Genomic DNA, 23,877 nt, shown 5'->3' with positions numbered 1-23,877 from the left:
GAGGACTGTGCAGGGCACACTCAGCACTGGTGGTGGGTACTTTGAAAGCAGCCTAGAGCGTGCAAAACTAAAGCTATGAAATGATAACTGCCTGTTTGGGGTGTAGCTGTGGCCTGCCACTTCATATAGAGCTGTACTACAAAAGTAAATCACACACACACAGACAAGTCCTAAGCATAATGCAGACTCTCCAGAAGAAACATCTGCTCACTGGTACACACGGGCACAACCGTTTTATGGAAGATGGCAAAAAAGAGTAATAGAAGCCACCAAGACAAAAGGTGGAAACTTCGCTACTGAGAACAGCACAGTCAAAAACAAGAGGACTGAAAGATTAATGCTACCCTTGCCTGCTGGGAGGAATACAGGAGGAGAAAGGCTGGCATACGGTGTTTCAGACTCAGAGGCATGAGTCAAAGCATGACTTTAGATGGATAGTGGAGACATTTCTCCATCAGCAAAGTCCTAAGTGGATACAGCCAAGCTAGGAATCAAAAGAGCCATTCTAGCTGCACCACACCATTACACATAAAAACTCACATGTCTGAACAGGCTACCAAGAGCTTGGCCACCAGTATCAGCTGGAAGGCAATAATTTCCTCCGGCACACCACCTCCATGTGAAGAGGTGAGTATAAACCCAAGAGCGATGTACGGACACGAACCATGCTACTGTGATCCTTGATCAAGTGCAACCTGAGGAACCCCCTGGATCACCCCAAAGTCTTGATTAATTTAACAAACCCTGGAGCAAGGCACAGGGAAGTCAGCGTCCGAAGGGAAAATGCCCAACAGTCTACCTACTGGAATGAAAAGCAATCATTAAGAGGTAGCTGCTAAAATTGAAATTGCATTGCTAGAAACCATACTTCAATATAATCAACATATTTATATACTTAAACAAAAAACATTTCTTACTGTTAAGGCTTTATCAGACCACTCACACTTGAAATAACTGCTAAACTTTACACATTCAAAAACAGATTTTTTTTTTCTTTTCTATCTACATCTTTCCAATCTACATCTTTCCATAATGATCAAAATATTAAGGTTTCCCTACCTTGGGATTTGACCTTATCTTGATGAAGATGACTTGGATAATCTGAATTAAATTACCCCTGCAACACAATTCAAAAATACTGCCTGTGGACTGCAAGCACTTAAATATCATTAAATGACAATATAGCATTAAATTATGCCATCCTTGGAACCTGCAGCTCTCCCAGGTTCAGATGCAGAATCCAAGTCCATGTAATTTAAATCTTGCCTCTCCTTAAACTGAATAAAAAATGACCTGTGTTTGTTTATATTCTGCGTATTTCAGTCACTGTAGCTCTCTTCCATGCGAGTCTCAAAGGCAAACTCAGTAAAATATAGAGGAAGATAATGAGATATTTGTCTTCCAGGCTGACTTGCCTTTCACCTCTTTTAATTCATTTCACTGTTAATCTCATTACTAAAGCACTCCAGAACAACTCAGTATTTTTAATAATTCTTCAGTTTTGTTTGGTTTTATCCATTACTCCACCTAATTCCAGGTGCTTCTGTACATTCCAATAATCACAACAGAATTGGCATGGTCCTATAATGAATTCAGCTTTTGTTTTCCTTCCCACTGTGGTTTCAGATGGGCTTTGCAAGGGGGTCACCTGCTGGGGTGAGGAGGAGGCAGGACAAGCAGCAAGACTCAGCTATGAGAGAGCTGGGAAGAGCTGCTGTAATGTAAAATATGTGGTATATCCTACCTGAGCATGGTTTTCCAAAGATAACACCACTAATGGTATAATGAAGCACTGACTGAATGCACATGGAAGGCTCTAAATAAGACAGGCACTGGGCAAGAGGATGCATACCTTAAATATTTCCACCTTTCCCAGCCAGAGGTGAGGGAAGAAGAGTCTCTTATGCAGCAGTAGCTGGAAGCTTTATCAGGAACACAAGAGAGTCTGGTCCAATTCCTTCACCTGCCCAGGGACTTGAGCTGGCATCTGAATTTGGTTGCTTAAATGAACCCCAGGGTCCAGGGTCCCTCAGGGCTGGGCTCACTCAGTCACTTCCCTGCTCCGGTCACCCATGTCCCAGGTGGGAATGGGTGACCCCCACCAGGCTCTTAACAGCTCACCAGGAGCAGCTGGCTTCCCTCACCCTAAAAAACTTCTGCTTCCAGGTAGCCAAGCCACAGAATACACATCACATGCCTTAGAAAGCCAAAGAACAGGGATGAGAGGGGGCACCAGCTCCTGAAGGCCACAGCACTCAGTTGCTGGAAGTAGCTGAGCAAAGCCAGGCTGCCTTTGAGGGGTTCGGCAGAAGCCCATACTCTCCCCACACACTCAATCACTCACAAGCTGCAAGCCAGCCACCCTCACACTAAAGCATGGATGCACATTCAGAGGCTCTTCCCTGGCCCTGCAAACATCCAGGTATTGAACCTAAGAAGGACCAAGATGACAGGCAGAGGACAAAATTCCTAGGAAGCACATCACCTGCACCCCTTGATGAAAGCTGGCAGGGAGAGCAAGAGGGGAAACACCTCATGTGGGGACCAGCAGAGCCAGGTACCAGCTGCTCACTGCTGTTGCAGCCAGCCCTGCAAGCCCAGAGGAAATCTGGCTGGTAGGAAGGATGGATACCCCTGGGATTTTAGGCTCAGGCTGAGGGCCAGCTGCAGCAGGGGTTAGCCTCTGGCTGCTTTGAAGCAGACGGATAGAACATGGGTGATGGGGAGTCATTTCTAGCCCCTTTTGCTGATTGCAAACAGCTTTTTCAGGAGGCTGAACTAAGCAGGAGGGGTTTTCCCCTATACCAGGGCACTCTGTTGTTGTCAAGCAGCTATAGCAGAGCACAGCCAGGCCAGCTTGGTCCTTCAATCTACGAGGGAAGCATGTTAATTTTGCAAGACAGAGAAGATGTGCTTGATTGGTTTTCTAACTCCCACCCTAGGGCAGGCTGTGTATCACCATTCTGTTTCATCACAGATCTAATCATCTGCTTCATCTCTTCACCCTGCAAAAAGTTGTTGTAAGGAACAGCCTGGTAATAAATTTGCTGCATCTTACATGTTAGACCCTCAACATTGTCGGCAAATTGCTGCTCCCTCCACACATCAGGTTGCCCAGAACAATGTTTCCCAAACAGCCCAGGCTCCTCTTGCAACACTCCTTGGAAGATGCTGTCCCACAGCCCCAAGCAAGCCTGGGCATCTCTGCAAACACAGAGCTTGCTAACGAATGGTCCCCAGTTGTCTCAGCTCTAACTCTGGAGTGAGGTGCAGCAGAAAGCTGCAGAAGCCCAGTTTTGGAAGAGGGTGCATCTCCAAGCAGCAGATGGGATCAAAGGGGCAGTCTTTGTCCTCATCACTGGTCCTATCAGCGGAATGAAAAAAAAAATATCACAAGTTTCAGAGTTTCTTTCTCCAAAGAACTGTCAAATACGTTAGCAGCCAAGGAACAGAGGGAATTCTCCATTTGAGGTCTTGTCATAGAAGTGAGTGAAGAATAAAAAGCCAGCAAAAGCAGAGAATGATAGACAGCACAACATTGTTAGTGCAGGAAGGCACAGAAAACACATTTTCCTGTAAGCAGCAGGCCACTGTTAGACTGCAGGAATGTTTACATGAAGGTTCTGTTCAGAGTCTTCACATAAGGGTTAATAACAATAAAAAAATACATAAATGTTTACATACGTTAGTAAATATATAAGCTAACATGTAAATACATTGTTTATGTCCATCCATAATATTTACTACATTCATCTGATTTTATTACATGCTCCTTACATCCATGACATGCTTATGAAGATCCATTCAACAAGTTAATCTTTGATACAGATTAAGCGTGACCTAAATTTTGGTCTGCCCCTCTCATATGCTCTTGCAGGAGAAAGTTTTTGTTCAGAAACCTATAGTTCCTATAGGTGGTCTCTGTGCCCAAAGGGGCTGCTGCACAGCTCAGGTACCAGCCTGCACAAATGCAGACACAGCTTGAGGATCCTCTCCATGCAAGCTCAGGACTGCCTGCACCCACCTGGGCAGAGATGCTCCAACACCCCTTTCTTCTCCTCTTTCAGCCAAATTTTGCAAATGCAAGCATCAAATGGAAAAAATCAACGTGAACACCACACTACTTTGCACTCTTCATTTCAGCTGCCTTGACACCATGTCAAGCGGAACATCAGGGCAAGGTGGAAGGGAGCAAGCGCAGGGGAGAGACAAGAAAACAGGTCACGCAAAGGGGAAAAACACAAAACAAAAAGCATAACAGATAAGATCAGCAGCAAAAGAGGCAAATTCAGGAGACAGGCACTCATGAACTTGACAGGTGAAACGATGTGAGGAGCCCATATACAACTATGGGTTTCAGCAGATACTATGACGCTCTCGTTCCTATCCAAATGGCTGTCACATGAATGCCTTCTCTGTGCCTCTCTATCTATCTTTGCTGAAACCAGGCTGTGGCAGCTCCTAGCCCAGGACAGCAGGCAGCCTTTCAAAACCCAATGATAGCCTGCAAGTCTGTGGAGAGCAGCTCCAAGAGATTGGCAGGGCTGCATTTGGCTGCAGGGTCTTGCATCGTTCCTGCCTGCCTCTCACAGTCCAGAGTGTTAGCGTAAGCCACCCTCCTTGGGTTCACCACTCTTTAGCAATCACATAGCCCCAGGGATTAAGCAGCAAACAGAGTGCCTGCTCAGCAAAGGTCTGGAAAAGTTTGCATGAGGCACAAAAGAGGGAACCGGAGGAGGACAGGCTGGACCCCAGTGTGATGCAAAGGACCAGCAGCCTGGCAGCACTGAGAATCCCATTTACAAAGCCCACAAAATTCAGATGCATCAGGGAGACGATGTGATTCCAACTTTACAGAGCTGGAATTTATCTGACTCAATGTAAATGCCAAAACAGGAGTCAATGACCAAGATTGCCTGTGCCATCCACGGAAAGAAATAAACAGTTGTCAGGCACCTTCCATCCCTCTGGAAGCTGCTGTCTGACGCTGGTCAGATGAGTTGCCCCTTCCCTTTCATCAACTCTAATGGCAGCCTGGGGTTACCAGCCCAGATGCAAGTTTCTCTGCCATAGGCATGGAAACTGAGATGAAACTAATCCCAGGACAACTCACATGTGGCACTTGCTTGTCATGCTGCTACATGCCTGCTCCATGCCAGCAGCTCTTTGCCAAGATGAATAAATATCCCTTCGACAGTCTGATATTTAAAAATACGCACCTTCTGTACCTTGTCAATGAAGACTGAGATCAGTGGCTTTATGTGATAATCAACAACTGTTTGGGGAAATTATTCATTAAGTTTTAAGGACAACATTATTTGTCATATACATATACTTGTCCTAATTAAGATCAACACCCAGGAAATGTGGCTGCCTTGTAGGAAATTATTCTTCTTGCAGACAGTACAGGAAACCTCTTGAAAACCAAAGAATTAGCAACAAGTGCCTGATTCTGAGAAAAGCTCTAGAAGATACTGGGGGCCTGAGGGGGTTTCTTATGGGCTTCCAAGAACGAACAACAATCCACCCTTTCAGGAATCTGTACCCAAAGGATCGTGCAGAGAGGCTGTGCCCACACTGAAACCCCAGCTACAGACACATACCATCATGCTCCAGCACTGACCTGCTGCTTCCACACCTCAAGTCCTAGTCCAAGGCATCAGCACCACAAGCAGAGCTAACAACAAAACCAAGCGTTAGCAACCTTCAGCTCTGTGGAGGGAGCCACAGCCCTGTAATGCAAGACGAGGCTAATAATATCTTTCGGACACATGGGTCTGGGTAACACAAATGACATGATGGTGATTCAGTTTAATTATAAACTTCCTGTTAGAAATACCAAGGTTCCTCTGATGGCACTGGCAATTGTTCTTCTGACTCATCCAGCTGCTGCCGTAACTAGGCAAAACAAAACCTTCTTTGATTCTTAAGGTATACATAATTAAAGAAACCATTATTTTGAAAGAGTACCTGGCATTTCATAGTTACTGAAACACCATCAAAATAAATAGCAACATGCAGAGAGAAATACGGCATTCTGCTTAGGGACGGTGGTTTTTATTACAATCTCCACTCCCTGAAAGACAGCAATAAAATATCCATCCATCATGTGGAAGAGGTAGATTAACTCCCCACCCATACATGCTTCCAGCAAGGTTATTCTACATGGCCAGATGGATCATCGCTAGCCAAGTGTGAATCAGAAGTCCATACCCTCCAGGCCACTCTTACAGGGTCAGTAGTTCAGAAAGTTTTGCTCATTTGATAAGTAAGCTCAAATTTTCCTGCAAGTTAGTACTATCTTAAAGCATAGATCTAGAGGCACAGACCTCAGAAACAAAGGAGCTCCCAGAGCCACTGCTAAGGTTGTAAAACATCCCACAAACCATACTATTTACCGTCTTGCACAGTGAATCCCATGTCCCAGATCACTGCTGTCCCTCTTCCCCCAGCTATCCGGGAAGAGCCTCCTGCAGACAGCAGGGATGATCTCCAGCCCCACACAGGTGACCTGCATGTGCAGAGCAGCCCATGTCACATGCCTGGCCAGGTGGGACACGCATCTGACGATGGCGCAACTCTACACGATTTCAACCCAGTACGTGGGACCAGCTGCTGGTGCACACTCCTGCATCTCCAAAACCTGCATCCCGCGCCATCCAGGCAGATGCCCTCGAGCCTTAATTGTCTGAAGTTGACTCACCACTCACTTGGCTCCTGGCTCTGAGGAAATGAAGTTTGCACCCCCAGTAGAAAAATTTAAGGGCACTACACCCCTTTCCAGCTCAAAGCCTGACTCTTCCCCATGAGAACAGAGCCCTTGTCCCCAGGTCCAGGGGGGAAAAGTTATTCATGGTAAACGGATGGACAGGAGGACAGATCGGCCCATGCCAGCCCACAGCAAAACAATGCTGAGCCTCTCCTCTGCCTCAGCAGAGCCTCCAGCACAAAGCAAGAAGCAGCCTCCTTACCACAAGGCTCTGAGGGCTCCAAAAGCAAAAAAGGCTTTTTTTTTTTTTTTTTAAAGTAATGTTTTTGACTCACCTCTCGGGAGGTCTCGAACAGGATTTGCGAAGCCTCAGGACCAAGTGGGCTCCCGCAGAACACAACAGAGCATCACCCCGAGCTTCTGGGAAACATTAGGGCAGCAGTTAGCTAATTAGAGTAGGGTTTGTTAGAGCCTCACAGCCTGCTCTCACCCTCGTTACAGACAGTACCAAGTTGTGCCATTCACTTCAGCAAGGGCAGGATCAAGTTATTTGTGGTTCACAGTAGCCCACGTGTTCCTCTTGATGAGTCTCTTGTCTCTCTTTGGCACAAACAACTTGAAAAGCCCGTGAACCTAGTTCCTGAGTCCTACACAGAGGTGAGACATCCTTTCCAATCGCCCTTCAGTGAACTCTAAGATGAAGCATGGGGCATAATAGTACTCTTGCTAGTATGACTTCAAGGTCTATTTTTTTCCATCACTGTCTCCTATTTTATTTAAGAACTTGATTTTGGGAGGCACAAAAGGCCTGATTTGCAAAGATGCTGTGATTGAATTGGGGAGGAGGAAACACAGATGTACAGCTCTTCTGAAAATCACATCTCACACTGTGAAATCAAAGACCAAAAAATTACCAGTGAGAGCTCTATTTTTAGCTATACTGTGTCATAATATTCACCAGTCCCAAGCAAACTTTCCAGCAAATATTTAGAATGAGACTCACAACCCCATGCTTTGTCAACAAAGCACAGCAATTACCTAGGGCAGCTGTAGGCATAGCACCTGCAGCACTGCAAAGCTGCATTGCTTCAGCCTGTTACCATGGCACTTCCATTTAGATTTTGCCTGTTTGCATGTGTAGAATGCAAGATAAACCTTTTATGTTTTCAATATGTGATAAGGAGGGCACAACTGACCCCAGATAAAATGTTTTAAAGGGCTCACCTAAGCCAGGGGAAACACTTTCTGAGTTTTCACAGACAGGTGTTTGTGGCAGCTCTGAACCACGCTTGCTGGCCGCTGGAGAGCTTTTCCTGGATGGTTGTAGGTACAAGCCACATTCAGAGGCAGACCCTGCTGTGCCCAGGTGTGGTGGGGCTGCAGGGAAGAGCTGAGGTTGGGCACCACACTGCAGCCAGCCCCATCCCCTGCTAGCAGCCACATCTCTGGCATCACCCTGTGCCAGAACCTGTATGAACACAGGTTTGGACCTCAAAGCCACAGGGGTAACCACACTGCAGGGAACCCCCTGCAGTTGTTCAGAAGATATGACATCTCAGTTTATAGCACAGGCTATTTTAAACAAACTACCAGCACAGCAATACATGCTTTTCTCAGCAAGTCAAATGCACCCTTCAGGTGAAGCCACTGGAAATGAGAATTGCCTTTGTGCTGGTTTTGGCTGGGGTAGAGGTAATTTTCTTCATAGTAGCTAGTATGGGACTATGTTTTGGATTTGTGCTGAAAACAGTATTGATACACAGGGATGTTTTGGTTACTGCTGAGCAGTGCTTACACAGAGTCAAGACCTTTTCTGCTTCTCACACCACCCCACCAGTGAGTAGGCTGGGGGTGCACAAGAAGTTGGGAGGGGACACAGCTGGGAGAGCTGACCCCAGCTGACCAAAGGGATATTCCATACCATACAATGTCATGCTCAGCATATAAAGCTGGGGGAAGAAGGAAGGGGGGGACGTTCGGAGTGATGGCGTTTGTCTTCCCAAGTAACCGTTACGCGTGATGGAGCCCTGCTTTCCTGGAGATGGCTGCCTGCCGATGGGAAGTAGTGAACAAATTCCTTGTTTTGCTTTGCTTGCGTGCATGGCCTTTGCTTTACCTACTAAACTGTCTTTATCTCAACCCACGAGTTTTCTCACTTTTATCTTTCCGATTCTCTCCCCCATCCCACCATGGGGGGAGCGAGCCAGCGGCTCTGTGGTGCTTAGCTGCCAGCTGGCATTAAACCACGACAGCCTTCCACCTGGGTTAAATATCACCTAGTGCTTTGTTCAGCAGCAGAGGCAGGGCATGCACCAACGTTCAGACCTACTAAACCCACCTTGTCCTCCATTCACTGCATGATTGCACCTGATATAAATTATTCCTGGACTGACGCTACCCTGAGCTAAGAACCAACCCAAGTTAGAGGATTCGCAGAAGAAAACAAAGAGCCCCTCTCTGCTCTCTTCTCACCACACCCTCCCGTCCACCTCATTAAATCCACCTTTCTGCTTGGATTGTTTTTATCTGCTGAAGGCTGGAAGGAGAGACATGACCCTGACTCCCGAGGGAAGAAGTCAAGCTTAACAAACATTAAGATCTCTCCCTGCTGAGGGCACTTGTGGTTGCATCCTGAGAAGTCCTTCTCTACAGGAGCTATACTGCTTGTTTGCTACAGCCCCAGCATCCCAAAAAAGAGCTCAGCACAGTCCAGAAAGGGCATCCAGAGTGGTGGGTGCAAGAAAGCACTAGCAGAGTTCTGGCATTCACTAAAACGTATGGCACATCTACTAGAAAACCATTCCCATCCTCAGCTGTCATGTTGCACGATAAATTAAGCACATATGATGCACTTTCATGCAGCCCTGTGCCTGTGAGGTTACAAGAGAAGCACCTATGCTGCAGAACAGGCAGCTCCCCCGAAAAACCCGGCAGCCCATACCACATGGAAGGAGAAAGTCTGGTATGAAATCTTGTGCAGAGCAGGATTTGCACATGTAAACTCTTGCCCTGCACTCAGTAAGCAAACGAATACAGACCATATCTATATTCACACAGGGAGGGAAAGCCCCAGGAGCCCAGCTTTCCCCTCAGATGCGACAGTCACCTGGCACTTCATAGACAGCCGGTGCTTGGCACTGCCACCTGAACTGCTGGAGCAACTGCTGCTTTCTTTACCAAGGAGCCCCCCTGGTGACAGCCAGATGTAGTGCTTGCAATAGGTAACATGCGATCCAGCACAAATGCTTCCAAAATAAGCTTTTAGATTAAGTGCTGTGGCACGGGCGTAACTCAAAGAGAAATAACATTTGAGCTAGCAGAGAAACGGTATGCGTACAGGCAAGAAGAGGGGACTGCAGGTCTTGGGAGCACCCATCTCCCCGGGGATCTCCTCCAGAACCAGATGTGCCACCCCAAGGGGCAGGACAGCACCCTGTCAACCAGTCCCTGCCTGCTCACCTCAACATGACCACCAGTCGCATGATGATCGTTTTTGGAAAGTCCATTTCTAAATGGATCCTTCAGCAAAATTCCTTCACCATGGTGAACAACTTTCCCTAAGCTGCACAAAATTCACTCTCCCCTGGGGAGGCTGAAGAACTACGCTTGCGTATATAGACATATTTAAATGTGTCTCAATCTGGTTTTGCGTGTGTTATTTGGGGATATAAGTGGTGAAATTGCATCTGCTTCTCTAATATCTACATGGCAATATTTAACATTATTTGAAACATTTTTGCTTTAATTAATTTAAATGCAACCCAGACACGCTGCTGTTTCTATATAATCCGAGGGATTTAGTAGTGGGAAATGCAATATCACAGCTAAATAATGGAAAGGTGGCAAGATTAAAAACCTACCATAAAGTTAGCCTACTTAGCATAGTAAATAGCTTTTCAGTTTGACAAGGAATAACCATTTTATGGAAATGTGTATTAAAAATAATCCTGTTAGGTTGCCCCATGTTTGCCAGTCTTAGATCACACATGGCAATAAACCCAGATCGGAGTAACTTTTCCAGTCTGTGTATCTGTACATATTTACAGTATTATCAAGAGCAACTGTAATAGCTATAGCAATAGAATGAGATACAATTTTCAGAAGCAGTAATTTAAACATCAAAGTTATTGCTAAGCCTGCAATAAACCTACAGTGTGTTCTGCTTAAAGTTATTACAGAATCCAATATAGAATTAATATTTCTATTCCTTTTAGGAGTGAATTACATTTTAGTCCTCCTTATAGCTGAGATTGCATTTAAGTGGCATTACAGAAGTTTACAGCCAGAACAGACACTGAACGCTTGGCCCAGCTAACATTTCTCTATTGTAAAATGCTCATTTTTAATACACTCCCTGTCTCGAAACCCTGGCTTCTCACATTAATCTAATGATTGCTCACTGCTCCACAGCTTCCCTGCCAAGTCACTGCTGTCTGCTGAATGTTAACTTCTAAAGCAGAGAAACATAGGGGTTTTGGTTTTTCTTTTGGAGGGGTCATCTTAACATCACCCTCAAATAAATTCAAAGAGAGAAGTCATTCAATTAAATACCAAGGAGGGACAGAGGTGTATGGCAATCCATCTGTCAGCATATTCTCTGCTACTTACCGAACTGAGATTAAACTAAAGCAGGTGGCAACTCGAGACTGCTATTTATTTGTGTCCTGAATCGGGAAACACATTTCAATATCTCCCAGAGCAGAGATCCAGGGCTGGGAGGATGGAGATCCATTCTGAAGCTCTAACACAAACACACTTACTGAAAGCTCCTGTATCACGTAAAACCAAATTCATTACATAAAAGAGCGCAAAGGAGGTGATAAAGTCACCACAAGAAACACTGCTGAAGCCAAATACTTCATCTTGATTTTGAATCACATCAGGATTTTGCCAGTTGAGTACTTCAGAGATAAATTCTGGCAAAATACTTAATTTAATGAGGCAGCATCTTCTGAAGGGACGCAGGAAAGCTTTGGCCAACACTGGTCACAAGGCAGACTCGCTGCAGTCCCTGGCAGTAGAGCAGCACACAAGGCTGCAGAGGGATGCTAGACAACACAGGCAAAGCATGGCTTGGTGTTTGCTGTTGCCTGACCCAGATCTGCATGAGCTTGCAACTGCCTCTGTGCTGGATCATTGGGGTAACATCTTGGAGAGCATCTAAGAGCTGGGTTCTGACAGCTGACTAGAAGGACAAGCATAGTAGGCAGCTCCCAACCTAGGAGAAGGACAGGAAAAATGCCCGGCAATGTGGTTAAAGGTGTCAGAGAAGGCGAGCAAAACATGAAAGAAAACACTGTCTAAGTCATCAAAGATGGAGATGAGCATCAAGCGAAACTTTGAAATGAATGGAAGAGAGTTACTCCACTGTCCTCCCCTGGTGCTCTAGCCCAAGCAGCACCTTTGGAGCCACGGATCTGGAGGTACAGTTTCTCCAGGAACATACCCAGGACATACTTACACTGCAAGAGCTGATTTGCCTAAATATTAGTCCATCTGCTAAAAATGTAGGCAAGCACCTTCCTCTGGGGCCAAACACCTCAGTCTTTAAATGACTGATTTAGCAGACTGGCTTAGTTGCCCCATGGTTCATTTGGGTGCCATGAACTGTCTTGGTTACCTGACAATCCATTTGCTAGATCCCCATTAAAATGAGAATCTAGCAAAAAATAAACTCTACCACACTGCTAGGCCTGATCCAAGGGAGAAAAAAGACTGCCCAAGCTATCCTGGATTATATCAACAGAACTTCACAATATGGGAGTAGCAGCACCCCCTAACCCCAAAGAGAACAGAAACACACAGCTCCACTTTCTTGGAAGCTCAGCACTCCCAAGATTTGGACACCTAAGAACTGCAGACTCCCCCCTACTTTAAGCTAAGTCCTACAAAACTTGGAAAATACAGATTGCTTACCAGTAACTGGTAACAGAAACTGGCCTGGGATGCTTTTTTCCCCCCAGTCTGCATCTCAGAAGCACCTGTGTATATCCAACACCAGAGTCTTCACCCTTAGGCTGAAAGAAAAACCTCAACACAAAAATGTTCAGCATCAGGCAAATGCTCCCACATGTTATATGGCTTAAGCATCTCCTAGTAATTCACTGTAATCTTCATCTGATGAAGAAAGCAACATTGCTTGTGGCACAAACTACACACTGTATTATAACTAGGGAAAAAGCAGAAGAGGGATTTGGTTATTGGAAAGAATGGCAAAGCTGTTCCACTAAGGTATTTTTCTCTATATATTTGAAGTTTAAAAAAAATTACTAACAGCAGAGGGAAGAAAAGATATTAATTTTAAATTCCTTCACCCCGATGCATCTCAGAATTTGCACTTGCAGAAAGAAGATAAGCATCCAGAGCAAGGAGTGCTTTAACACAACCCATTCTTCTGGAGCATGAAGCACTCACCTTCAAACTCTTTTCTCCAGCAGACTCAAAAGCACAATGTGGCATGGGAGAAACCTAAAGTCAGGAGCCAAAGCCACAGCTCTGGTGGCCCAGTCAATGCCCTGGGATTTGCTGTTCGCTTGGCCTTACCTCTGGATCATGATGGCAGAGATTTCTCAGCTGATACCCAGCAGAGCACCAGTAACACCCAGATGTAGGAATGAAAACTGATATTCCTTCTTCATCCCACTCAGTGTCCCACAGCCATTCCAAAGAGCAGATGCCCAAACAGCACCATTTTTGTGCTGATCAATGATGTTGGTAAGATCTCATCATTGAAGTCCACAATACACTCTAAAGGGATAGAGTTTTCCCCCCATTTCTCCACAGGCTCAGGAAGTAGCAATATTATCATTACTTCAAAGATCAATTGGGCATCACTTTAAAAGTAAAGCTACTATCTGACACATAGACTTGTTTTTCCTGTTACCTTAATTTTTCAGCCATTCTTCGTGTAAAGACTGTTTTACCACAGAAACCTAACAAATGCCTGTGCTGTGCAGATCATAGTATTTCAGTAACGCTCCCAAGGGATGATTCCTAACAAAAAACTAGCTGTCGGTCAGCAAAGACAATAAGAGACTTAGCTTTCCATAATTCAAATCCTTCCTTAATGAAAGCATTTACTTCTCATAATTCATTATGCACAAAAAGAGAGGCCAAAGCACCAAGAGGTAATCAACAGTTTAAAATGAGCCACAGCCGACTGAAAAGTCAGCTCTGAATGAGCGCAGTTCCATTCATTTACCTCTTTCTGCCAGGCAAGGTTTCTGATTGACTGGTGCGGAGGAAGCAGTTGCCCTTCAGGGATCACACCAGACTGTTAATGTATCTTCAGATTTGCAGGCTGGCTGTGCCCTGCTGCAGGCATGAGCAGCTGCAACTGTTCTCTGACCTCTTCTGGGCACAAATTGCTGTAATCACTCCAGGAAATTTGAGAAATCTGGGGATTTTCTTTTTGTCATTACACTCTAACATTGCAGTTGCTTCCTGAGGACAAGGCTGACATTAGGTTGCTGCTCTTACTCCTCCACATCGCCTAAGGCTTTCAACATTGACACATTTTCACTTCAGGTTACATGTCAAATGAAAGAGTTATGGAAGCTTTCTTACCTGAACCCATGCAACTTTTTTTATAACAAATTATAATAGAAAATAAATATAACAAGAGTAACTGTGCTTGAGGTTACTGTTCTTCCATTTTATCTGCTGCTATTAAAAGCCATTAATTTTAACAGCAATAAAAACCATGAGGATAGCTAGGGATCAGTTTTGCATAAATTAACAGCAGACATCAGAGTATTGCACCACCAAATACAGCCAGTTTTACTTATCCCTCAATACTTTCTCCTCTGCTAGCCTAATCTCTTCATTTGTGGCAATTACTGTGCCAGAACCCCTACTAGACAGCTGTTCCGATTCATACATGCACCTCAAATACTGTGTTCAATTGTGGGCCCCTCACTCCAAGAAGGACATTGAGGTGCTGGAGTGTGTCCAGAGAAGGGCAACGAAGCTGGTGAGGGGTCTGGAGCACAAGTCTGATGAGGAGTGGCTGAGGGAACTGGGGTTGTTCAGTCTGGAGAAGAGGAGGCTGAGGGGAGACCTTATCGCTCTCTACAACTACCTGAAAGGAGGTTGCAGAGAGGTGGGTGTTGGTCTCTTCTCCCAAGTGACTAGTGATAGGACAAGAGGAAATGGCCTCAAGTTGCACCAGGGGAGGTTCAGGCTGGATATTAGGAAAAACTTCTTTACTGAGAGAGTGGTGAGACACTGGAACAGGCTGCCCAGGGAGATGGTGGAGTCACCATCGCTGGAGGTGTTCAAAAATGTGTAGATGTGGCACTTCAGGACATGGTTTAGTGGGCATGGTGGTATTGGGTTGATGGTTGGACTTAATGTCCTTATAGGTCTTTTCCAGCCATAATGATTCTGTGGAAAAAAATCAGCACTTTCATCACTTTGCTTCAAATCTCCCATGGTTCTTCCAACTCCATTCCAAAACATATTCCAAAGGGTCAGTTGGTCAGTTAAATTTTTACTGAAACTTATTTTTCAGAGTATTTGTTTATTTTTTGGAAAGAAATAAAAGATTGTTACTTCCTCTTAAGAGGATCCAGTGTCAAAACAACTGGCATCTCAGTCAAATTGGAAAGTAATGTTTTCAGTAAACTAGTATTTTATCAAGACTTGGACATGATCTATGCAAACTAAGCAACAGCAAGACATTTAAATCTAAGAACTGAGAATTAAAATAGGTGGGACCAGATGCATAGCTTTTCTCCAGACTATACATTAAAAACTGATTTGCATTATAGCAAGTACATAAACCAAAACTAGGTAGGCATTTAGACATCAGTGGCACCAGGATAAGATTAATACCAGCCACAGCAAGTCTTATTCTCTTGTTGAATCACTTCTAATTCCTACCTAATCTATCTCTAATGCATCCATGTCTACAGTATCTATTACCCTGTAAGACAAAGCTTGGCTAAAAGGGACATTCTTCCTACCTGCCACTACAAATGATTACTTGGCCATCACACATCCATTCCAAGCAGTCCTTCTATAGTATGTTGAAAATACAGTTCCAGTTCATATCTCCCAGAATTAAGGATAACAGATTAATCATTTCCATGTATTGATCCTTGGCACATACTAAGAATCAAGTAGGAAGAGATAGCTATAACATAGCTAGACCCTACTCACAGATTAGGGAAGTCTTACCCTTTTTCTACATTACTAAAGTACATGAACTAACAGATTTAAATGTAAATTGAATGCTGCTAAATCATACTTTGGTCCCAACTGAACTCAGTACATTATTACTGTCTCATTTATGCTCTAAACAACATAACCCTACATCTTGAGTTCTGATGCTTTATATCACTTAGCAGTCAAAGCTTTGATCAAATTAAGAGAAACCAAGAAAAAGCACAAAGCCCAATTTGCTGAGAACAAAATGCTGTTATTTAGCCAGAAACCTGTCTAACATTAAAAACAAGCATTGTCAGTGCTTCAAAACGATGCATCTGGCTGTCCAACTTAACATGTCCCTATTCCAGTTTCTAATATATTCTCAGACCACTGCAATCACTGACCTGTTACCAACACCAGTGCTGCAGGGGCATTAGAGCCATCTGTTAACAGCCTTGTATCTTCCACTTTGAATTCCAGACTTTGGGGCTTGGGTTTAATTTTTGTTTTTTTCTCCCTAGGATAGCCTTGGAAACATGCACATACTGCTAGCATCAGACCCAGGGGAAGAACAGACACACTATCATCTTCTGTGCAATCAAGAGCAAAGGAGCAAAGACCAGCAAGTCAGTTAATTTTATACCAAGGCAGCATCTCTCAAAGTACCACCATATATATTATACTTCAAAAGTGGAAGCACTTTAGCAGAAAGAAGCCAACTCCAGCATTCTTTCCTTTCAAGGAAATGCTTTAAGTTCTGTAAAGTTTATTTTCCGTATCAACTACACTTAAGGAAAGGCAGGCTTGCAGGACAGTCCTTGTTAGTTAGGTGTTAGATTAGATCATGGAATAAACTCTTTGGACATGAAGGCAGTAGCTAAATTCAGTCTATCGCACTGTTATTTAATCTCACTGCAGATCATTTGCAGGAACTCTAATCTGAGACCATAGGGAACCCCTTCACAGACCACATGCTCTTACCAAAGTTATATTAAGCATACTCATTCCTGTGGCTCCATGTATAGCATGGCATAACAATGTTGTAGCACATACTTTGTTTTCACTACTGTTATGTATTAAAAGTAAAACCACTGTGTGATGCAGAAGCTAAGAATACTGCTCCAGCCTGAATTAGCTGAATTTACCCTGAAATATCACCCTTTTAGTGCAGTCGATCTGGAAGTCAGAGCTAAGCATAACAATTTCACTTGACATCTACCAACCACAGGACTAAGCAGCTGTTTCCTGCAGAACATGCATTTCCTCAGAAAGTCCGTAATTCAGAAGGAAATTAACACATAGCTTTGCCCATTGGAGCACTGAAGCCAGTACAACACTGAATCCAAGCAGCTCTTTATTACTATTATATGAAATACTGCTCCCAGATATTAAAGAAAATGCAATTAAGTCCAGAAGCCAGCTGCATGTTATTTTTCAGTACCCAGAATATCCAACTTACCAAGTTCTTCACCTTCCATACAAAGTTTCTTCCTGTTCTTCGACAGATTTCAAAATCAATATAGTCTGATTCACAGCACCATTTTTAAGTTACATACCCAGAAGGAAGCACAAGTCATGAAAGGTTAGATTGCAGAAGTCTAAGATTTAGACTTGCATTTTACCATTGTCGAGTATTACAAGACAGTTCTTTATTTTAAACATTAAAGTGCCAGGTTTATGTACAAACTATTAAAACAATAGTAAAAAAGGTAAACTTAAAACCTGCTAAGAAAGCAGTGAGGTCATGTAGTTGCCTCCAGAGTTTTCTGCAGAGTATCCAGCAAATTTAAGACTAGAATTTCTCAACTGCTCCTTTGTTTATAGGGAGAACAGCAGAAGCTAGTGGTCACTGCCCATAACCTCCCATCTTGCAGAAGGAAGGTGCCCATATCTTTCACAAAATGGAGTAGCATATGTTGTGAGAGATACATCTAAACATGCTATGAATTAACACCATTGGCAAAGTCTAATAAAAAGGGATTTTACTGCTGGAGGTATACTAGCCTCCTGAAAAGTACCAATATCACCACACTTTTCAAGAGTGGGATTTTAGTACAGGAATCAAGTCACACTGTGACTCAATATACTTAATGTTTCCCTGTAAACAGGGGAGCATACACACTAACTCATATGGTCTCAGTTAATTTAAAATTCCGCATCCAGGGTGAAAGAGTTGTCTGTGGGCTTTGACATGACTCCCATCCTCTGATATTCACCTACTCGCTTCTCAAAGAAATTGGTCTTGCCTTCCAGAGAGATGTTTTCCATGAAGTCAAAAGGATTCTCCGCTTTGTATATCTGAAAGGAAAAGGCAATTCTATAGTCACTACAGGTGCTCATTCTTGAATACATGAGCACATGAGAAATCAGCCAGAAGGAGTCTAATGACAACATCAGCGGGCTTATATCATGAACAAAAATCTCTGCCCCAAGCCTTCTCTATTGTATTTGTTCCTGTCTTTTAGCTGCAGTAGACAGAAGCACAGCAACTCTTACATAGCTGTTTTTCCATAGCATCCTTTTGCTTTTCCTTCTGCAGGTCTCCGAACAGGATCTAGCAGGACTGCTGAATAGTTTTACATGTTATACCAATAATCACAGAATCCCTACGGTTGGAAAAGATCTGCAAGATCATCAAGTCCAACCATCAACCCAACACCACCATGCCCACTAAACCATGTCCCACAATGCCATGTCCACACATTCCTTGAACACCTCCAGTGATGGTGACTCCACCACCTCCCTGGGCAGCCTGTTCCAATGCTTCACCACTCTCTCAGGAAAGAAATTTTTCTTAATATCCAGCCTAAACCTCCCCTGGTGCAACTTGAGGCCATTTCCTCTTGTCCTGTCGCTAGTCACTTGGGAGAAGAGACCAGCACCCACCTCTCTGCAACCCCCTTTCAGGTAGGTGTAGAGAGTGATGAGGTCTCCCCTCAGCCTCCTCTTCTCCAGGCTAAATAACTCCAATGCTGCAGTCATTTTAGGATATGGGTTTCTGGAGGAAATTAAACTTAGTATTATCTTTTCCCCATGTAAGGTTCAGTGTATTATAGAATCATAGAATCATAGAATAGTTTGGGTTGGAAGGAACCTTTAAAGGTCATCTAGTCCAACCCCCAAATTAGAGCCTTACCTTGTTAAATCCCAGTTCCAACATAAGCCGGTCTGCTACAAACTCTATGTACTGTTTCATTAAAGTGCAGTTCATGCCAATCAGCTTTACAGGCAGTGCCTCCGTCAAGAATTCCTGCAGATAACAGAAGCACTTTATGTACAGAAACTGGTATTCACTCTGTATCGTCTAGGTTAATTTTATACCCAACAGCTCCCCAGCTTTCTGCTTAATTGCTATCCAGTTCCTAAACAAGGAGCAGACAATTACCTGTTCGATGAGAACAGCATTCATGATGATTTCCTTTACTCTCTCCTCTGATGGTTTGTGTATCAAGTGCTTGAACATGAGGCAGGCAAAATCACAGTGCAAGCCCTGGAAAGAAGTTTCAGAAAATTATTTCAGGAACGCTGATTTAAAAGAGCCACTCAAATCAGTAGCACAGAATAAACAGCCCAATATCTAGGCACCATCTTTGCACTTGCCACGTTGTTTAGTGTTATCTACAGACAACTTTCTGCCTAACAAGAAAGAGGCATAAGCGAGTTCAGCCAGTACCAGCTGCACTTGCTCCAAATGGCATGGTATACTGAGTGCAAGAGTTGGTAAAAACACTTAAACTACTTTAGAGGAAGTAAAATGCTAAGTCCATTCATTCTCTGCTGCAAGATCCAGGATGACACATGTTTACACACTTTAGTGAGCTTTATAGACTGCCTGTTTCTAAACATACTCCTGTTTTAAAATACAGGCTCCAACTGAATATCATTACTTTGAGCTACTGTGGCACATTACCATCTTAACTGCTAGAATTTGATTCATACCTCATCTCTACTGATGAGTTCATTAGAAAAAGTGAGTCCAGGCATTAATCCTCTTTTCTTCAGCCAAAAAATTGATGCAAAAGAGCCTGAAAAGAAGATCCCTTCCACTGCTGCAAAAGCTACTACGCGTTCTCCTGTTAAGACAAGATTGATAGTGATATCACACAGAAAACTTAACAGGGCTAATACTCAGAAGTTGCAAACAAACCAGTGAACTGCATCCTCCCAGGAGAATGAAGAAGTTTCTGTTCAAGTGTGCTATAGCCCGTCCTTAAAAACTATTACAGTAAAGGCTTCTGGTCATTAAACAAAACTTTTAAACACGAGAGGAAGTAAAAACTAATTAGAGTAGCTACTAAGTAGCTGAAGCCAAGGCTCTTTCCCCCCAGGTTAACCATCAATACCATCCTTTTTCAAAGATTGCACAGTGCAAAAGAGCATTCATTTCAGCAGCTGATTTAAGTCAGTGTCTGCTCATCTTTGATTAAGTAAGGAACTTTGGCCATGAAGAATGCTTTAATACTAGTGAAATAATGATCTGTACCATTCATCCCATCTTTGAAGCAAGACATCAAGAATCAGTAGGGCAGAGGAGCTACAGCCTCCAACTGTACATGTCTGCTGGAGATAAGATGGCCAGTACAGTTCTGGACATGACAGCAATTTACAATTTGATCATACAGCCACACATATGAAGATTGCCACATGAGCTACCATTATTCAAAATGCCAGCAATTTGACAAAGATTCATGGCAGTAGCTCATTTGCAAGGTGAAAATTATTTTCTTCATCTCCAGAATTATACCAGTATCTTATACCAGAGAGCATGTACTTTCCCTGTCACAACAGTAAGCCCTGTGAACTGTGAAGTCTGGAGAAATGGTACTTCCTCCATCTTTTTTGGGGAAGGAATTTCACTTTACTTTCAATAGATATACTCACCATAAGTTGCTTTCTTGTCCCCAATCCAACGCATGGCCCAGTCAGCCTTCTTTTTAACACATGGTAATGTTTCAATAGCATTAAAAAGAAACTCCCTGATAAGGATAAAACTCATTAGGATCAGACACAACTAGTACAATAAGCATTCACTGACATAGATTGTCTTGTTCACTTACAAGTGCTCTGCACCTTCACCCTGATAATTACATCTCCTTCCTCATCTTATTTTGCACCAATCTACCTCTATTTGTACCCATCAACTACCTTTTCATCACCTACCTATCACATCAACACCAGGACACATAATTCCCATGATGATATCAAGGGGAGTACTGTTTCATCAAGTGTTGAGCAAGGCTTTCGAAACTACAGATGAACCAGCCTCCACTTTCCAGTGGCAAGGCACCAGAGCTCTCACGTAAGCAGTTCTTCCTCAAACATTTACTGGAATTAAGCATCTCTGAGTAGAAATGACATGGTCAGCTTTCTACAAAGTAGCAGCAGTTACATGTATCTAGACTGCAAATAGCATTGCAATACCACATGACATTTTGCTCAACAGGGTGTCAGTCTGCCAAGAAAACACCAGAATAACTCAGTCCGGACTGCTCAATGCCCTGAGTGTAGTTTTAAGATACCATTTTTGAATTGATTCATCTTGTTATGAACATTTTACACTTTGGTTTATTTTTACTCAAAACCAGAAGCCACTTTTCAGCAAATACAACACGCTCCCCCCAAAGCAAAATAGTCAAGGGAGTAAGGGCGGCACATGCTATGTAAAAGTGCTAGCTGTTAACTAAAGGCACTGGATTTTAGAGATGACATTTTAATAAAGTGATATCATTTCTCAGAGAAGCTTTTCTACATAGCTTTCTACTAGGTATAGGGGTCCACCATATAAGCACTTACTGTAATTTAATATACTCCCCTTTTACATAGTTTCATTCCTTTATTTCAGTATTAAGTCGTTTCAGTTTCACTCTTCATTTAAGTGAGTTCTTGCTCATACACTTCAGAGGAGAAAGATATTCTGAAGTAAAGCTACTCTTAAGCAGTGTTATTTTACATAAACTTAGTTTAAATCCTAAAATTAAAGTCAGAGTAACTGATATGCATCACTTAAATCTCAACACTTGGAATATTTTTGAACCTTTCATCATCAAGCAATACAAACCTCTCTTTAGAATCTTTAATGTAGGTGTCAATAAGAAGACTGTACATTTCTGAATGTATATTTTCCATGGCAATCTGGAAGCCATAGAAACAACGAGCTTCTGTGATTTGTACTTCTTGACTGAACCGCTCCACCTAGAGGAAATAAATCAGCATTTGCAAAAGCATTTATAACTAAGTTGCAGGTTAGAGGCATTGATGCTGTCTACAACAGCCCTTGCTCAGCCCACAGAATCCTCTTCAGATTAATTCCAGACTTGTGGATTATTAACAGCAAGAGCTGTAACCCCTCACAGCTCCAAGTCGTGAGTTATTCTTTGGCCCCGCAAGAAATGGGAAAACTTCTCAGTTTTACTTATCCCCCGTTAGGGAGAAGAGCACTGAGAGGGTAGAAGCAGAACAAGGGCTCTGACGCAGCCAAGTGTTACTGTAATGCAACGCCCAGTGCCCCGTGGGGGAGTGGGCAAACTTGTGAATTACAAAAGCAACCCCAATTTGCTCATTAGCATAAGACAGCATTACATGTTGTAACGCTGTAATAAATGACCTAGCAAACAAGCCAGATTAGCCAGCAAGCATGTTAAACGTGTAGTTATCTGGTTATCTTCACAAAGTGATGTTTCTGCCAGGACTGTTTCTACACACTTACCAAGTTTTCGTTGACAATGCCATCGCTGGCAGCAAAGAAGGCGAGGACATGAGAAATGAAGTACTTCTCCTCAGGCTTCAGGGACTCCCAGTGCCGGATGTCTTTGGAAAGGTCCACCTAAATAAAACGTTGCCAGAAGCAGCGATGAAACAATTGCAAAGAGACGGGGGCTGCCGGCACGAGGCCCCTACCAGAGGGCCCGAGGGCAGCCGGCAGGGAGGGCCGCGCCCGGGCGGGCGCCGCCGGGGGAGCCGAGGCCCGCCCGCCCCCTCACCTCCTCCGCCGTCCAGAAGGAGGCCTCGGCCTTCTTGTACATCTGCCAGATGTCGTGGTACTGGATGGGGAAGATGACGAAGCGGCGGGGGTTGTCCCGCAGCAGCGGCTCCTCCTCCTCCTCGCCCCGCGGTACCTGCAGCGGCGGAGAGCGGCTCGGGCTCGGCTCGCCTCAGCGGCGGGGGCGGCCGAGGCGACGCCGGGCTTTGGCGGGAAACCGAGGGACGGCAGCCGGCCGGGGGGGAAGGGAAGGGAAGGCAGACTCCCGTGAGGGAGAGGGGCGCGGGGGCAGCGCCCGGCAGGGACGAGCGGGCACGGGCGGCCCCCGCGCTCACCGCGGGGGGAGAAGGGAGAGACCACCCGCGGGGGAGAGGACAGCGGAGCGGGGGTCACAGGAGCCGCCGGGGAAAGGGAGAGGGGAGAAGGGCGGGCGCGGTGCCCGGGTGTTCCGCACTCACCGGCTTCCCGTCGCCCTCCTGGAAGATCTTGCGGGCCGCCTTGCTGGCCAGGACGCGGGCACTGCTGAGCACGGGGGGCTGCGGAGAGAGAAGGGCTGGGTGAGAGCGCTGCGGCGCTGCCGGGCAGGGAGCCGGAGGGAGGGCGGGCGCTCACCGTGTTCTCCTTGTCACTCAGCGCCAGGTTCTTCATGGGCGACAGGCTCTTCATAGGAGACAGGCGGGGCTGGTCGTGGCGGGCGGCGAGCGGGGCGCGGGCGGACAGCATGGCAGCAAGATGAGCAGCACTGAGCGGCAGGAGCGCGAAACCCCCGCGCCGCCCCTTTATATCCCCTTCGAACTTGGCGCCAGAACGCCCAGCTGACCACTCACAGCCCGCGCCGTGCCCGCCGCCGCCCGCCCCCGCGCTTCCATTGGCTGGCGCGCCGGCCGGGGCCCCGCCTCCCATTGTGGCGGCGGCGGGAGGGAAAGACCTGCCCTTTGCTTTGGCGCCGGCGGAGCGGGGGAAAAGGCGGGAGAGCGCGGAGGCCCCGCCCCGCCCGGAGGCCCCGCCCCCGGCGGCCGCCGCGTACGGCGGGCTGGCG

General features: G+C 45.0%; 1 protein-coding gene across 5 annotated transcripts; it reads right to left on the bottom strand.

Annotated features, from left to right (window-relative positions):
• Positions 1-17,162: 17,162 nt before the first annotated feature.
• RRM2 (ribonucleotide reductase regulatory subunit M2) lies at positions 17,163-23,561 on the bottom strand. 5 transcript variants are annotated; one of them, XM_059833042.1, is made up of 10 exons: positions 23,451-23,561; positions 23,297-23,374; positions 22,840-22,974; positions 22,566-22,682; positions 21,918-22,051; positions 20,741-20,835; positions 19,799-19,932; positions 19,245-19,349; positions 18,996-19,109; positions 17,163-18,157 (listed from the first exon to the last, which is right to left on the bottom strand). In XM_059833042.1, the coding sequence occupies exons 1-10, from the start codon at positions 23,559-23,561 to the stop codon at positions 18,005-18,007; spliced, it is 1,176 nt and encodes a 391-aa protein (XP_059689025.1). In that variant the 3' UTR covers positions 17,163-18,004. The 5 variants fall into 5 exon arrangements, with proteins under 5 accessions (XP_059689025.1, XP_059689047.1, XP_059689056.1 ...); XM_059833064.1 differs by having other exon boundaries at positions 22,840-22,956; positions 23,273-23,374; positions 23,451-23,534; XM_059833073.1 differs by having other exon boundaries at positions 23,291-23,374; positions 23,451-23,534.
• Between the last annotated feature and the right edge of the window lie 316 nt (positions 23,562-23,877).

The sequence above is a fragment of the Gavia stellata genome, chromosome 2 (assembly GCF_030936135.1).
Source record: "Gavia stellata isolate bGavSte3 chromosome 2, bGavSte3.hap2, whole genome shotgun sequence".
NCBI lineage: Eukaryota > Metazoa > Chordata > Aves > Gaviiformes > Gaviidae > Gavia > Gavia stellata.
Note: the sequence above shows the minus strand (reverse complement) of the source record. Positions and strands in the feature narration are given on the sequence as shown.